This window comes from Staurois parvus, unplaced genomic scaffold (genome assembly GCF_062004578.1).
Source record: "Staurois parvus isolate SC_StPar_1 unplaced genomic scaffold, SC_StPar_1.0 ptg000945l, whole genome shotgun sequence".
In the NCBI taxonomy this organism is placed as follows: domain Eukaryota; kingdom Metazoa; phylum Chordata; class Amphibia; order Anura; family Ranidae; genus Staurois; species Staurois parvus.
The window spans coordinates 18,123-33,785 of record NW_028318741.1 but is presented as its reverse complement, the minus strand read 5'-3'; the positions used below and the strand labels follow the sequence as shown (position 1 = coordinate 33,785).

At 48.7% G+C, this 15,663-nt stretch overlaps 1 protein-coding gene across 1 annotated transcript in view; it reads right to left on the bottom strand.

Moving 5' to 3' along the window:
* The window catches only part of LOC149441805 (uncharacterized), a 61,929-nt gene that overhangs the window by 43,337 nt on the left and 2,929 nt on the right, over positions 1-15,663 (bottom strand). The window contains exons 2-3 of the mRNA XM_089656870.1: positions 9,869-9,947; positions 4,507-5,009 (exon numbers count right to left, since the gene is read on the bottom strand). Of these exons, the coding sequence (XP_089512996.1) occupies positions 4,507-5,009; positions 9,869-9,947 (582 nt within the window). The remainder of the gene's footprint in view (positions 1-4,506; positions 5,010-9,868; positions 9,948-15,663) is intronic.

The following is a 15,663-nucleotide window of genomic DNA, read 5'->3' as shown; positions in this document are numbered from 1 at the left end:
GAGGGAGCAGGGAGGACAGGAGGACACAGGAGGCCTGGGGGGGACTAGAAAAGGTTCTTAAAGGAGCAGTCCATTCTAGACTGAAGATGAAGGCCTGAGATGCTTAGCAGTTTGTGGCTTCAGGTGGCCCTCGCTGGCATCCCTTCCTGTGACACGGACAATCCCAGACCCGTGACCCCGACCTCTTATCAGTGTATGGGCCGGTCCACAAAAAGTCCACAAAGAGTTGGTCCACTGAAGCTTGATATTTCATTGTTTTGTAGAGGGTGGAGAGTTAAACCACCAGACCTATCCCTCTACTGGTGAGTTCCCAGGTCTGTACATGTTATTATGAGGGGTTCCCACCATCCCTGTGCTGAGTTCCCGGGTCTGTACAACCGCTGTGCCCATTATGAGGGGTTCCCACCATCCCTGTGCTGAGTTCCCGGGTCTGTACCCCCGCTGTGCCCATTATGAGGGGTTCCCACCATCCCTGTGCTGAGATCCCGGCTCTGTACCCCTGCTGTGTCCATTATAAGGGGTTCCCACCATCCTTGTGCTGAGTTCCCGGCTCTGTACACTCGCTGTGCCCATTATGAGGGGTTCCCACCATCCCTGTGCTAAGCTCCAGGGTCTGTACGCCCCCCTGTGCCCATTATGAGGGGTTCCCACCATCCCTGTGCTGAGTTCCTAGCTCTGTACGCCCCCTGTGCCCATTATGAGGGGCTTCCACCATCCCTATGCCGATTTCCCGGCTCTGTAGACCCACTGTGCCCATGATGAGAGGTTCCCACCGTTCCTGTGCTGAGTTCCCGGCTCTGTACACCCGCTGTGCCCATTATGAGGGGTTCCCACCATCCCTGTGCTGAGTTCCTGGGTCTGTACGCCCACTGTGCACATTATGAGGGGTTCCTGCCAAACCTTCCCATAGACACCCTCCTAAACCTTGTGGACGGCCTTCCCAGAAGAGTTGAAGCTGTTATAGCTGCAAAGGGCGGGGCCAACTCAATATTGAACCCTACGGACTAAGACTGGGGGGTCATTAAAGGTCATGTGCGTGGGAAGGGGCGGGGCCAACTCAATATTGAACCCTACGGACTAAGACTGGGGGGTCATTAAAGGTCATGTGCGTGGGAAGGGGCGGGGCCAACTCAATATTGAACCCTACGGACTAAGACTGGGGGGGCATTAAAGGTCATGTGTGTGGAAAGGGCGGCAGCCCAACACTTGGGGTAATATAGTGTATATATAAAGCAGGAGATGGTAACACCGCCAAATGTCTGATTTATAATGGAAAAAAAATTACTTGGATACACAAAAGGGGAGAGAACAGCCAAAGGAAGTTAAAGTAGAATAGAATAGAAAAGAATTGAATAGAAAAGAATAAAATAGAAAAAAACAATAGAATAAAATAAAATAGAATATAACTGTCTTCCAAAATTCAAATTTCAAATAAACTACATTTGAATCTGAACAGAATTTAAAAGAATAGAACAGAATAGAAAAAAAAACCAATAGAATAACATATAAAAAAATATAACTGTCTTCCAAAATTCAAATTTTGAATAGAATAAATTTGAAAAGAATAGAATAGAATAGAAAAAATAGAATATAACCGTTTTTCAAAATTCAAATAGAATAGATTAGAATTGAATAGAATAGAAAAAAATAGAATAGAATAGAAAAAAAATAGAATAAAATAGAAATATTATAGAAATAAATATAACCTTCTTCCAAAATTCTAATTTTGAATAGAATAAATTTGAAAAGAATAGAATAGAAAAAATAGAATATAACCGTTTTTCAAAATTCAAATAGAATAGATTAGAATTGAATAGAATAGAAAAAAATAGAATAGAATAGAATAGAAAAAAAATAGAATAAAATAGAAATATTATAGAAATAAATATAACCTTCTTCCAAAGTTCTAATTTTGAATAGAATAAATTTGAAAAGAATAGAATAGAAAAAATAGAATATAACCGTTTTTCAAAATTCAAATAGAATAGATTAGAATTGAATAGAATAGAAAAAAAATAGAATAGAATTGAATAGAAAAGAATAGAATAGAAAAAAAATAGAATAGAATAGAAATATTATAGAAATAAATATAACCTTCTTCCAAAATTCTAATTTTGAATAGAATAAATTTGAAAAGAATAGATTAGAATAGAATAGAAAAAATAGAATAAAATAAAATAGAATAGAATATAACCGTTTTTCAAAATTCAAATAGAATAGATTAGAATTGAATAGAAAAGAAAAGGAAAAAAAAAACAATAGAATAGAATAGAAATATAATAGAAAGAAATATAATAGAAAGAAATATAACCTTCTTCCAAAATTCTAATTTCGAATAGAATAAATTCGTATACAAATAAAAGTAGAATAGAACAAAAAAAATAATAGAATAGAAATAGAAAATTTCAAATAAATAAATAAATTCAATAAATAAATAAACAAATTCAAATAGAATAAAATCAAAGTTGAATAGAATAGAATAGAAACGTAATAGAAAGAAATATAACCGTCTTCCGAAATTCTAATTTCGAATAGAATAAATTAGAATGCCAATTCAATTTCGAATTCAGTCGAATTTAATTTGTATCGAATCAAATCCGAAAACGAAATGAATTCCCGAAAACAATTGAAATATGAGACAAAATGATTTACACCCCGGTCGCACTGGATGTGATTTGCATGCCAAGTTGCACCCTATTGTCCGCCATTACAGCGGCCATATTGGTGCGGTTCAGGCTTGGTTGGAGCCGCGCCGATCTCTAAAGTCGTCCATGCGCTACTTTTGGTGCGATTTGCACAGAATTTTCTTTTCTCTCCAGGTCACAGCTTTATATTTCTCACACGATTCTCCCGTCATTGACGCAAAATTCGTTTGTTTCTCAAAAAATTTCCAACATGCCCGATCACTCCAATTCGATGGTCACACGAAAAATTGGCCGTTTCTGTGGCCCACTAATGGTGCGTAATTCGAAACGAAGATTCTTAGAAAAGATTTTCGAAAGAAAACTTTTTTTCGGAATTCGACCCGTGTGTGGTTGGCTTTATGCAGGCCATAGATGGGTCGAAAATCGGACGATTGTTGCACCATTAGTGGGTTAGTTGGTCGGCCGTTTTTCGGGGTTTTGGCACATTTTTTTTAGCGGTAAACTTGGAAAAAATCGGCTGATTTTCCTGGCAATGATGGGCAAATCGGCCAATTGTTTTATCGATATAAAATCTGAGCATGAGCTGTGACCTGGAAGAAGCAGAAGCAGGAGAAGTAGAAAAGAAGGAGAAAAAAAAGGAGAAGAAGAAAAAGAAGAGGAAAAGGGAGAAGAAAAAGAAGAAAAGAAGAAGGAGAAGTAGAAAAGAAGGAGAAGTAGAAAAGAAGAAGAAGAAAAAGAAGAAGAGGGATAAGAAAAAGAGGAAGAAAAAGAAGAGAAGGAGAAGAAGAAGAAGTAGAAAAAGAAGGAGAAGAAGCAAAAGAAGAGGAAGAAGAAGAAGAAGAGGGAGAAGAAAAGGAGAAGGAGAAGAAGAAGAAAAAGGAGGAGAAGGAGAAGAAAAAGGAGAAGGAGAAGAAAAAGGAGAAGAAGAAGAAAAAGAAGAAGAAGAAAAAGAAGAGGAAGGAGGAGAAGAAGAAAAGAAGAAGGAGAAGAGAAAAGAAGGAGAAGAAGCAAAAGAAGAGGAAGAAGAAGAGGAAGAAGAAGAAGAGGGAGAAGAAAAGAAGAAGAAGAAAAAGAAGGAGAAGGAGAAGAGGGAGAAGAAAAGGAGAAGAAGAGAAAAAGAAGAAGAAAAAGAAGAGGAAGGAGGAGAAGAAGAAAAGAAGGAGAAGAGAAAAGAAGAAGAGGAAGGAGAAGAGGAAGAAGAGGGAGAAGTAAAAGAAGAGGAAGGAGAAGAAAAGAAGAAGAAGAAAAGAAAGGAGAAGAAGAAGGAGAAGTAGAAAAAGAAGAGGGAGAAGAAAAAGAAGAGGAAGAAGAAGTAGAAAAAGAAGAAGAGGGAGAAGAAAAAGAAGAGGAAGAAGAAGAAGAAGCAGAAGAAGAAGAAGAAGAGGAGGGAGAAGAAAAATAAGAATTCCAGTCCGCTATTATATTTTATAGTAAAAGTCTTTCAGTTGCAACAATGTATCTATTTGTATCCGAATAAAACATCTGTATCCGAAATTGATACAAATGGATACATTGTTGCAACCGCAATACTTTTTCATGTTAAATACAATAGCGGAGCTCTCTGCAGGGACAGAAGTAATTGAATGCCGGCCGTAGATGGGATGAAAATCGGCTGATTTTTTTTTACCGTTGGTGGTAACGTCGGCCGATTGAACGACCAATTTTTCATTTTTGTTTTTTTAAAAACGGCCAGTTTTTCGATCCGTCTATGGCCTGCATTAGTCACGCGATTTCAAAGTCGGGCTTGATGTAACCGGGGGGGTTAAATAAGGAATGGGAATGAAGCGAACGTTTTTGGCCCCGCCCAGCTCCCCCCTCCAGGGACACCTCTAGGCTCGGTTCTGCAGTACGTTGGACCTACCTGTTGCATCTTCTCCAGGTCCAGGCTGGGTCGGCTGTACTTGTCTCCAAAGCCTTGTCTGTGCCTCTTGCAGGGCATTCCTTGGTCGAACGTTGACCCCATACTTGTGAATAGAATGGGGCGGGAGGCGGGGTTCCGGCTCAGGGGGGTGGGGTTTCGGCTCAGGGGTGGTAGTCTCTTCGGCGGGGAAGCGCTGAACAGGATGGGGCTGGGATTGGCGCGGAGGCCCTCGCTCTGCTCTACAGGCCTGAAGGACATGGCGCACAGGTGCTTGACCTCCTCGTCGCTGGACGATGTGTTGTCGCTGTGGCAGCTCAGCCGGCTCACCTGCGACCATTTGCGTTTCTCGGCGGCGAATTCCCTGCTGATGCGTTCCAGCTCCTCCTCCGAACTGTGGCGGTCCAGGCCGGCGTGGAAGAGGGAGCGCACCTTGCAGCACTGGTTCTCTTGGTTCTGCAGCTGGTTGGTGGCCAAGGGGGTCAAGATGCAATTTCGTCTTCTCTCTGGGGGAGACAAGAAATGAGAAATGTGGGGGAGGGGTCAGTTCACATGATGGCCGCCGGACTCGGGGCGAGGAGCTGGGTCATTATCGCACACCAGCCACTCACCGCTTCCTGTGGATCTAATGGATGCCGATTGGCCGGAGCTCCCCGTCTGCTCCATTAGATAACCCCGTCATTGGCAGCATTCCAAAATCAATGGTGATCCTGCCATGACGGTCCTTCTTCTGACACTTCCTGTTATAGGGTGACACAGGGCCCAATCTAGGGGGGTGCTGGGGTGGCCTGTTTCCTCCCCCCCCCCCCCCCAGATTTTAGCTTTGCCCCTCCCCCAGGTTTTTGAGAGTAAATACACTGATCCATGAGCCAGTCTGATGGAGACACCTGATGTGTGGGGGCACTCTGGGGGGGCCCCGATGTAAGGGGGCACTCTGGTGGGGGGGGCCTTTCGATGTAAGGGGGTACTCTGTTGGGGGGACCCCCCGATGTATGGGGGCACTCTGGTGGGGGGGACCCCCCGATGTAGGAAGGCACTTGATGTATGGGAATACCTGATTTAAGGGGGCACTCTGATGGGAATACCTGATGTAAGGGGGCACTCTGATGGGGACACCCGATGTATGGGGGCACTCTGATGGGGACACCCGATGTATGGGGGCACGCTGATGGGGACACCTGATGTATGGGGGCACGCTGATGGGGACACCTGATGTATGGGGGCACGCTGATGGGGACACCTGATGTATGGGGGCACTCTGATGGGGACACCCGATGTATGGGGGCACGCTAATGGGGACACCCGATGTGTGGGGGCACTCTGATGGGGACACCTGATGTATGGGGGCACTCTGATGGGGACACCCGATGTGTGGGGGCACTCTGATGGGGACACCCGATGTATGGGGGCACTCTGATGGGGACACCTGATGTATGGGGGCACTCTGATGGGTAAGGGGACACCTGACGGGGACACCTGATGTATTGGGACACTCTGATGGAGACACCTGATGTAGGGGGGCATCTGATGAGGACACCTAATGTATGGGGACACCTGATGTATGGGGACACTCTAATGTATGGGGCAGAGGAGGACTGAACAATCGAGCACTCGGGCACTGCTCGAGGGCCTGGGGTCAGTAGGGGGCCCCATGAAATGCCCCTGGTACCTTTTTATAGGCTTTTTGGGTGTGCTTTGAGTGTGGGTGAGGACACAGGGGCCCCATGATCCCCTATTGCCCGGGTGCCCCATGAGTTGTCAGTCCACCCCTGGTATGGGGACACTCTGATGTATGGGGACACCTGATGTATGGGGACACTCTGATGGGGACACCTGGTGTATGGGGACACTCTGATGGGGACACCTGGTGTATGGGGACACTCTGATGGGGGCACCTGGTGTATGGGGACACTCTGATGGGGGCACCTGGTGTATGGGGACACTCTGATGGGGACACTAGGTGTATGGGGACACTCTGATGGGGACACCTGATGTATGGGGACACCTGATGTATGGGGACACTCTGATGGGGACACCTGATGTATGGGGGCACTCTGATGGGGACACCTGATGTATGGGGGCACTCTGATGGGGACACCTGATGTATGGGGACACTCTGATGGGGACACCTGATGTATGGGGGCACTCTGATGGGGACACCTGATGTATGGGGACACTCTGATGGGGACACCCGATGTATGGGGACACTCTGATGGGGACACCTGGTGTATGGGGACACTCTGATGGGGACACTTGATGTATGGGGACACTCTGATGGGGACACCCGATGTATGGGGACACTCTGATGGGGACACCCGATGTATGGGGACACTCTGATGGGGACACCCGATGTATGGGGGCACTCTGATGGGGACACCCGATGTATGGGGGCACTCTGATGGGGACACCCGATGTATGGGGACACTCTGATGGGGACACCTGATGTATGGGGACACTCTGATGGGTTCTGATATAAGGAGGAACAGGTTTTGTTTAAACATTCTAATCTAATGAAAACCTTGGCACACAGTGGCTGAGTGGTTAGCACTTCCACCTGGCAGTACTAAGGTTATTGGTCCAAATCCCAACCACGGCACCACCTGCTTGGACTTTGCATGTTCTCCCTGTGCCTGCGTGGGTTTCCTCCGGGTACTCTGGTTTCCTCCCACACTCCAAAGACATGCTGGGATGTGAATTGGTTCCTGTCTACATTGTCCCTAGTATGTGTATGTATGAATGTGAGTTAGGGGCCTTAGATTGTACGCTCCTCAGGGGCGGGGCCTGATGGGAATGTACAATATAAAGCGCTGCGTACATTGATGGTATATGAGTACCTGAAATAAATAAACCTGATAAATATTGGTGCTTCCCAGGCCATGAGATTCTGTGACAGACAGTCAGACTCACACACAGTCCTTACACCCCCTGACTTTTTTTTACTGCACCCCCAGATCAGATAGGCTAGATCCATCCCTGGGGTGACAACATTCTGTCCCTGTCTCGCAGTTGTGCTCTTGCGTTGTCACCCCATCACAGTGCCACCTGATGGAGACTACCAGCGAACATTGCAACACTCATTACACAGACACTGTTGTCACCGTCAGGAAACCTGAGAAATGTCATGCTGGCTGCATAGGTTGCGTTTGACAGGCAGTAGTGCCCGTTGAACATGAAAGTCGATAGAGTTCCTGCTGTAAGCAAGGGGGTAAGAACGGGGCTCAACCATGTGGTTTTAATCCTCCCCCAAGCTCTACTGTAAATGGCCCTAATACCTTACTCCTCCCCATGGCAGGCTTACAGCCCCCCCCCCCTCTTCTCTCTAACACTCCAGGTTGCACACAGTCCCCACTGCCCCCATGTACAATGCAGGACTGTTGGCCCCGCATTGTACCTGATGACGTCAGAGTGAAGCCGACTGCCGAAGCACCAATGAGAAGAGACTGTGGGGTGACCAGGCGCACAGTATGGAGGAGGGCTGCAGGAGTGAGGAATCGGGTACTACAGGTTATTCTTCTACCCCTAGACTTAACCAGCACTGCTGCAGTGCAGGGGAGGCCCAACTGCAAGGGTCATTTTTTTTTCTGGTGCTCAGACTGGGGATTTAAAAAAATGGCAGTTGTGTTTGATGTACAGCATAAAAATGGCAGTTGTTTTTGATATATGGCATAAAAAAAATGACCTTTTTATATACTGCATAAAAAAAGGCAGTTTTTGATATACAGCATAAACAATTGCAGTTGTTGCTATACAGCATCAAAAATGGCAATTTGTGATATACAACATAAAAAATGGCAGTTGCTTCTGATATACAGCACAAAAATGGCAGTTGTTTCTATACAGCACAAAAATGTCAGTTGTTCCTAATATACAGCACAAAAATGGCTGTTGTTTCTGATATACTGCACAAAAAATGGCTGTTTTTGATATACAGCATAAAAAATGGCAGTTGTTTTTTATATACAGCATTAGGCTCCATACACACTGGGCTTAAAAAAAAAAAATATCAGTTCCCTTGGCACAAAAAAAACACTGAAAAAGAATTTTTGTGCACAGTTTAGGCGAGTTTCGCATCTTTTCTTGCCAGAAAGCTCAAACCAGAACGGTTGTTTTTCCTGCCTCTAAACATTGAGCTGAAAATATCGTCCTAACGAGCCATGGACCCGTAGGAGGACACTACGCTACTTCTACAGGAAACACACAACTCCTGTAGAAGCAGCGATTTTTAAATCAGTGTGCATGGAGCCTTAAAAAATGTCAGTTGTTTTTGATGTACAGCATAAAAAAGGTAGCTTTTGATATACAGCATAAAAAAGAGCAGTTGTTTTTGATGTATAGTATCAAAAAAATGGCAGTTGTTTTTGAAGTACAGCATAAAAAATGGTAGTTTTTGATATACAGCATAAAAAATGTCAGTTGTTTTTGATATATAGCATAAAAAATGGCAGTTGTTTTTGAAGTACTGCATAAAAAATGGTAGTTTTTGATGTACAGCATAAAAAATGGCAGTTGTTTTTCATTTACAGCATAAAAATGGCAGTTGTTTTGATATACATCATTTAAAAATGGCAGTTGTTTTTGACGTACATCATTAAAAAAATGGCAGTTGTTTTAGATGTACAGCACTTTAGTATGACTCATACGCCATTCAGTTGGTTTCATTCTACTTTAGGAGGATTTTCAGATGACGGACATTTTTGCACTGCGTGCGGCTCCGTATTTGTGTTACATTTGGTAAATATAGAAATTTGTAGATTAGCCAATAGGGGGAGCTCTCCAGGATATTCTGGTCTCTACCTGCTGAGATATCGGCCACATGGGGAGTGCATTGTTCTTAAAGCCCTCCAAGCACCCAACCCCCACTGCACCCCCAACCCCCACTGCACCCCCACCCCCCCATGGTATTAATCTCTTTTCACTCACCTTTATCTGATGTCTCCTGGCCGGTCATGTGACATGCGGTGTCAGTGGGTGATGCTGAGAGCGGTGCTCATGTCAGAACATCAACGCCAATCTGTGCAGAGCGCCATCCTCAGGGTCGGTGGGGGGGGGGGACTGTCACAGCCTTTCCTCAATCAGAATGTTGGATGTCATTCAAGACTGAGGACATCTTGTGGTGGAGAAGAAGTACTACAGGGGACAGCTCTCGATGGAAGGTGAGTATTGTGACTTGGACTGTTTGGGGGGGTAACTTATTTTGGAAACCAGAGAATACACGGATCACAGGCTGTGACTCCTTCTAGGTGACTCCCACAGCACACATGGAAGTGTCCTACATCACTCAGATGGGACCGTATCTCTGCAGTGCATTGAATCATGTCATACAATGTACACCAATGGCGTCCTACCGGGAGAGGCGTGTCCTAACCTTTGTCAATCTGGGCAAGTTCCTGGTTTTCTCCTTCAGAATCCTCACTGTCCTCCTCATCGCTCGGGGGGTATGAAATCTGGGAGAGAAAAGACAAAAAAAGATAAATACTATATAGAATATTCATTTTATACATCCATGGAACTCTCTGCCCCAGAGGAGCTAACACTCTAATGTCCCCTCCCCCCGCAGTCCCATCAGTCTCTGTACCAGAGGAGCTTACGCTCTAATGCCCCCTCCCCCACAGTCACATCAGTCTCTGTACCAGAAGAGCTTACGCTCTAATGTCCCCTCCCCCCGCAGTCCCATCAGTCTCTGTACCAGAGGAGCTTACGCTCTAATGTCCCCTCCCCCCCAGTCCCATCAGTCTCTGTACCAGAGGAGCTTACGCTCTAATGTCCCCTCCCCCACAGTCCCATCAGTCTCTGTACCAGAGGAGCTTACACTCTAATGTCCCCTCCCCCACAGTCCCATCAGTCTCTGTACCAGAGGAGCTTACACTCTAATGTCCCCTCCCCCACAGTCCCATCAGTCTCTGTACCAGAGGAGCTTACACTCTAAAGTCCCCTCCCCCACAGTCCCATCAGTCTCTGTACCAGAGGAGCTTACACTCTAATGTCCCCTCCCCCACAGTCCCATCAGTCTCTGTACCAGAGGAGCTTACACTCTAATGTCCCCTCCCCCACAGTCCCATCAGTCTCTGTACCAGAGGAGCTTACACTCTAATGTCCCCTCCCCCACAGTCCCATCAGTCTCTGTACCAGAGGAGCTTACACTCTAATGTCCCCTCCCCCACAGTCCCATCAGTCTCTGTACCAGAGGAGCTTACACTCTAGTAGTATATACTGCTTTGCAGAAACCACAAGCCTTCCCAGAGACACCCACCACTGTTGCACACATACAGGAGGTCATGCAGAGACCAGTTCATTGGCCCGTGTAGTTGCCTGTATTGGGCCTCTGGCATGTGGGCGTGTCTAGCTGCTGTTGGGCAATTCCAGTATTTTAGTGCTCCCGGGTGGCGCTGCAGAACGCCATAGGTAACACCCAATGGGATGCTGAGCCTCTATAATTGAAAGAGCTGAAATCCAATGAATGAAAGGGGATCGAGCCAGGGACAGTCAGCTTGTAGAGGAAAGTGCTAGATGATGCTGGACGTCCTCCAGCCAGGAAATGAGGCAGAGCTCTGTCTGACTGGCAGCAGCTTCTAATGCACATTGTGAGAAGCTCCCAGTGTGCAGTGACATCAGAGGAAGATGTTTCAGTCCAGGAGAGGAGACGGTACACCTGTGGAAGACTGAAGGGGAGGAGCCGGTACACCTGTGCAAGACTGAAGGGGAGGAGCCGGTACACCTGTGCAAGACTGGAGGGGAGGAGCCAGCACACCTGTGCAAGACTGGAGGGGAGAAGCCAGCTCACCTGTGCAAGACTGAAGGGGAGGAGCCGCTACACCTGTGCAAGACTGAAGGGGAGGGGCCGGAACACCTGTGCAAGACTGAAGGGGATGGGCCGCTACACCTGTGCAGGACCCGAGGGGAGGAGCCGGTACACCTGTGCAGGACTGGAGGGGAGGAGTCGGTACACCTGTGCAAGACTGGAGGGGAGGAGCAGGTACACCTGTGCTAGACTGAAGGGGAGGGGCCGGTACACCTGTGCAAGACTGGAGGGGAGGGGCCGGTACACCTGTGCAGGACTGGAGGGGAGGAGTCGGTACACCTGTGCAAGACTGGAGGGGAGGAGCAGGTACACCTGTGCTAGACTGAAGGGGAGGAGCCGGTACACCTGTGCAAGACTGGAGGGGAGGAGCCGGTACACCTGTGCAAGACTGGAGGGGAGGAGCAGGTACACCTGTGCAAGACTGGAGGGGAGGAGCCGGTACACCTGTGCAAGACTGAAGGGGAGGAGCCGGTACACCTGTGCAAGACTGAAGGGGAGGAGCAGGTACACCTGTGCAAGACTGAAGGGGAGGAGCCGGTACACCTGTGCAAGACTGAAGGGGAGGAGCCGGTACACCTGTGCAAGACTGGAGGAGAGGAGCCGGTACACCTGTGCAGGACTGGAGGGGAGGAGCCGGTACACCTGTGAAGGACTGGAGGGGAGGAGCCGGTACACCTGTGCAGGACTGGAGGGGAGGAGCCGGTACACCTGTGCAAGACTGAAGGGGAGGAGCAGGTACACCTGTGCAAGACTGAAGGGGAGGAGCAGGTACACCTGTGCAAGGCTGAAGGGGAGGAGCAGGTACACCTGTGCAAGACTGGAGGGGAGGAGCAGGTACACCTGTGCAAGACTGGAGAGGAGGGGCCGGTACACCTGTGCAAGACTGGAGGGGAGGAGCCGGTAGACCTGTGCAGGACTGGAGGGGAGGAGCCGGTAGACCTGTGCAGGATTGGAGGGGAGGAGCCGGTACACCTGTGCAGGACTGGAGGGGAGGAGCCCGTACACCTGTGCAAGACTAGAGGGGAGGAGCAGGTACACCTGTGCAAGACTGGAGGGGAGGAGCCGGTACACCTGTGCAGGACTGGAGGGGAGGAGCCGGTACACCTGTGCAGGACTGGAGGGGAGGAGCCGGTACACCTGTGCAGGACTGGAGGGGAGGAGCCGGTACACCTGTGCAAGACTGGAAGGGAGGAGCCGGTACACCTGTGCAAGACTGGAGGGGAGGAGCCGGTACACCTGTGCAAGACTGGAGGGGAGGAGCCGGTACACCTGTGCAAGACTGGAGGGGAGGAGCAGGTACACCTGTGCAAGACTGGAGGGGAGGAGCCGGTACACCTGTGCAAGACTGGAGGGGAGGAGCCGGTACACCTGTGCAAGACTGGAGGGGAGGAGCCGGTACACCTGTGCAAGACTGGAGGAGAGGAGTCGGTAGACCTGTGCAGGACTGGAGGGGAGGAGCCGGTACACCTGTGCAGGACTGGAGGGGAGGAGCCGGTAGACCTGTGCAGGACTGGAGGGGAGGAGCCGGTAGACCTGTGCAGGACTGGAGGGGTGGAGCCCGTACACCTGTGCATGACTGAAGGGGAGGGGCCGGTACACCTGTGCAAGACTGGAGGGGAGGAGCCGGTACACCTGTGCAAGACTGAAAGGGAGGAGCAGGTACACCTGTGCAAGACTGGAGGGGAGGAGCCGGTACACCTGTGCAAGACTGAAGGGGAGGAGCCGGTACACCTGTGCAAGACTGGAGGGGAGGAGCCGGTACACCTGTGCAAGACTGGAGGGGAGGGTCCGGTACACCTGTGCAAGACTTGAGGGGAGGGGCCGGTACACCTGTGCAAGACTGGAGGGGAGGAGCCGGTACACCTGTGCAGGACTGGAGGGGAGGAGCCGGTACACCTGTGCAGGACTGGAGGGGAGGAGCCGGTACACCTGTGCAGGACTGGAGGGCAGGCCGGAGGTCGGCTGATGTTGGTATTCAGGAGACGTCCTCCCGCTCCCACTATGAAGGTGACCTCACTGGAGCTCGGAGTGTTTCTCGTGCCGAACACGACGAATAGATCACTTATTACTCGGTCTGGAAGATTCCTGGAAAGATCTGCAAACCGTAAAAAAACGGTTTCTGGAAAAGTGACTCTTCGGAACTTTCCAAAGCGGCAGAGACTGACCCCGAATTGTCTGAGTGCATCTAAAGCCAAACCAGATTTCTGTTTTTATTTTCTTTGGACCCGGACTGATTCGGACCCTCGCCCTGATATCCTGTGGTCACCCCAATCGGAGATCATTTAGGGAAATCTCATTTCACTTGTTTTACTGGGTAGGTGGAGTCAAAACTTTCCTTTTTCTAAAGCTGATCTTCAGCCAGAAAAAAAAAATGAAAAGCGGATTAAAAAAAAAAAAAAAAAAAGATACCAAACCAGCTTTTGCTGCAATATTCAGCTTCAATAACAAGATCCCCGCAGTACCTTCCTCTGTCACTAGATGTCCTTAGTCTGATGGCCAGCATCATTCCACCCATTTCCTAAGTGTGGACTGTCCTGGACCCGCCCCCAGCCTGTGATTGGAGGAGGAAAGGAGAAGGAACAGTGATGAGCTAATCTGTCACTCTGCTCTCTCCTACTATCAGCATGCTTTTAGTAGCTCATGAACTCCTTGTGCTGCTTTTTCCTCTCAAATTCCAGCCATGCTGTACAGGGGAGTGCATGAAGCAGATATCAGGTCATGTTCGAGTGACAACCCCTTTCCATTTAGTTTTTGCTGTGTCACCATGGGGAGTTTTTTTCTTCACTTCCTGTCCCAGAGATGCACACCTACTATACCCATGAAGAGGGGTTCCCACCATCCCCGTGCAGAGTTCTCAGGTCTGTAAACCCGCTGTGCCCATTATGAGGGGTTCCCACCATCCCGGTGCCAAGTTCCCAGCTCGGTATGCCTGCTGTGCCCATTATGAGAGGTTCCCACCATCTCTGTGCAAAGTTCCCCGGTCTGTACACCCGCTGTGCCCATTAGGGGTTCCACCCGCTGTGCCCATTAGGGGTTCCCACCATCCCTGTGCTGAGTTCCTGGGTCTGTACGCCCGCTGTGACCATTAGGGGTTCCCACCATCCCTGTGCTGAGTTCCCGCCTGTACACCCACTGTGCCCATTATGAGGGGTTCCCACCATCCCTGTGCTGAGTTTCCGGCTCTGTACGCCTGCTGTGCCCATTATGAGGGGTTCCCACCATCCCTGTACTGAGTTCCTGGGTCTGTACGCCCGCTGTGCCCATTATCAGGGGTTCCCACCATCCCTGTGCCGAGTTGCCGGGTCTTTACACCCCCTGTGCCCATTGTGAGGGGTTCCCACCATCTCTGTGCTACGTTGCCTGGTCTGTACACCCAACTCAGCTCTCCAGGATCCACTTAGACTTCTTTGTACTGAGTCTGACCCTTTAAGTGGTTATAAAAAGGAGAAGTCCAACAAGTGGCAACATTACAAAAAATTATCTGAATAGAAAAACAACAAATTGATTGAACCCGGTCATGCGGGTGATGACAGGAGAACCAGCTCTCGCCAGTTTGCAGAAAGAGCGGTGCTGAGCGACGCATGGAAGAGAGCAGAGCAGAGAATTCTGGGATCAGCTGTCTCCCTGGAGTGCAGCCAACTTTCACTTCTCAGATTTCGCAGTATGGAGGATGCGGAGGAGGACAGAGGAGGACAGAGGCGGCTCACTCACCCAAAGTGCAGGAAAGACACCTGGGGAGGATTACATAAGAGCTGGCCTTAAAGGGAAATTCCATGTTATCCCATCCAAGATACCAAATAATCAGGAGAACACAATGTAGAAGGTCCAATCCAACCCAAATACTGCAATGGTACACTATACAGCCAACATGTATGCACACCTGAACGTAAACATGACCATCACACCTACTACATGACCATCACACCTACTACATGACCATCACCCCTACTACATGACCAAAAGTACGTGACCATCACACCTGCTACATGACCATCACACCTACTACATGACCAAAAGTACGTGACCATCACACCTACTTCATGACCATCACACCTGCTACATGACCATCACATCTACTACATGACCAAAAGTACGTGACCATCACACCTGCTACATGACCATCACACCTACTACATGACCAAAAGTACGTGACCATCACACCTACTACATGACCATCACATCCACTACATGACCATCACACCTACTACATGACCATCACATCTACTACATGACCAAAAGTACGTGACCATCACACCTGCTACATGACCATCACACCTACTACATGACCAAAAGTACGTGACCATCACACCTACTACATGACCATCACATCCACTACATGACCATCACACCTACTACATGAC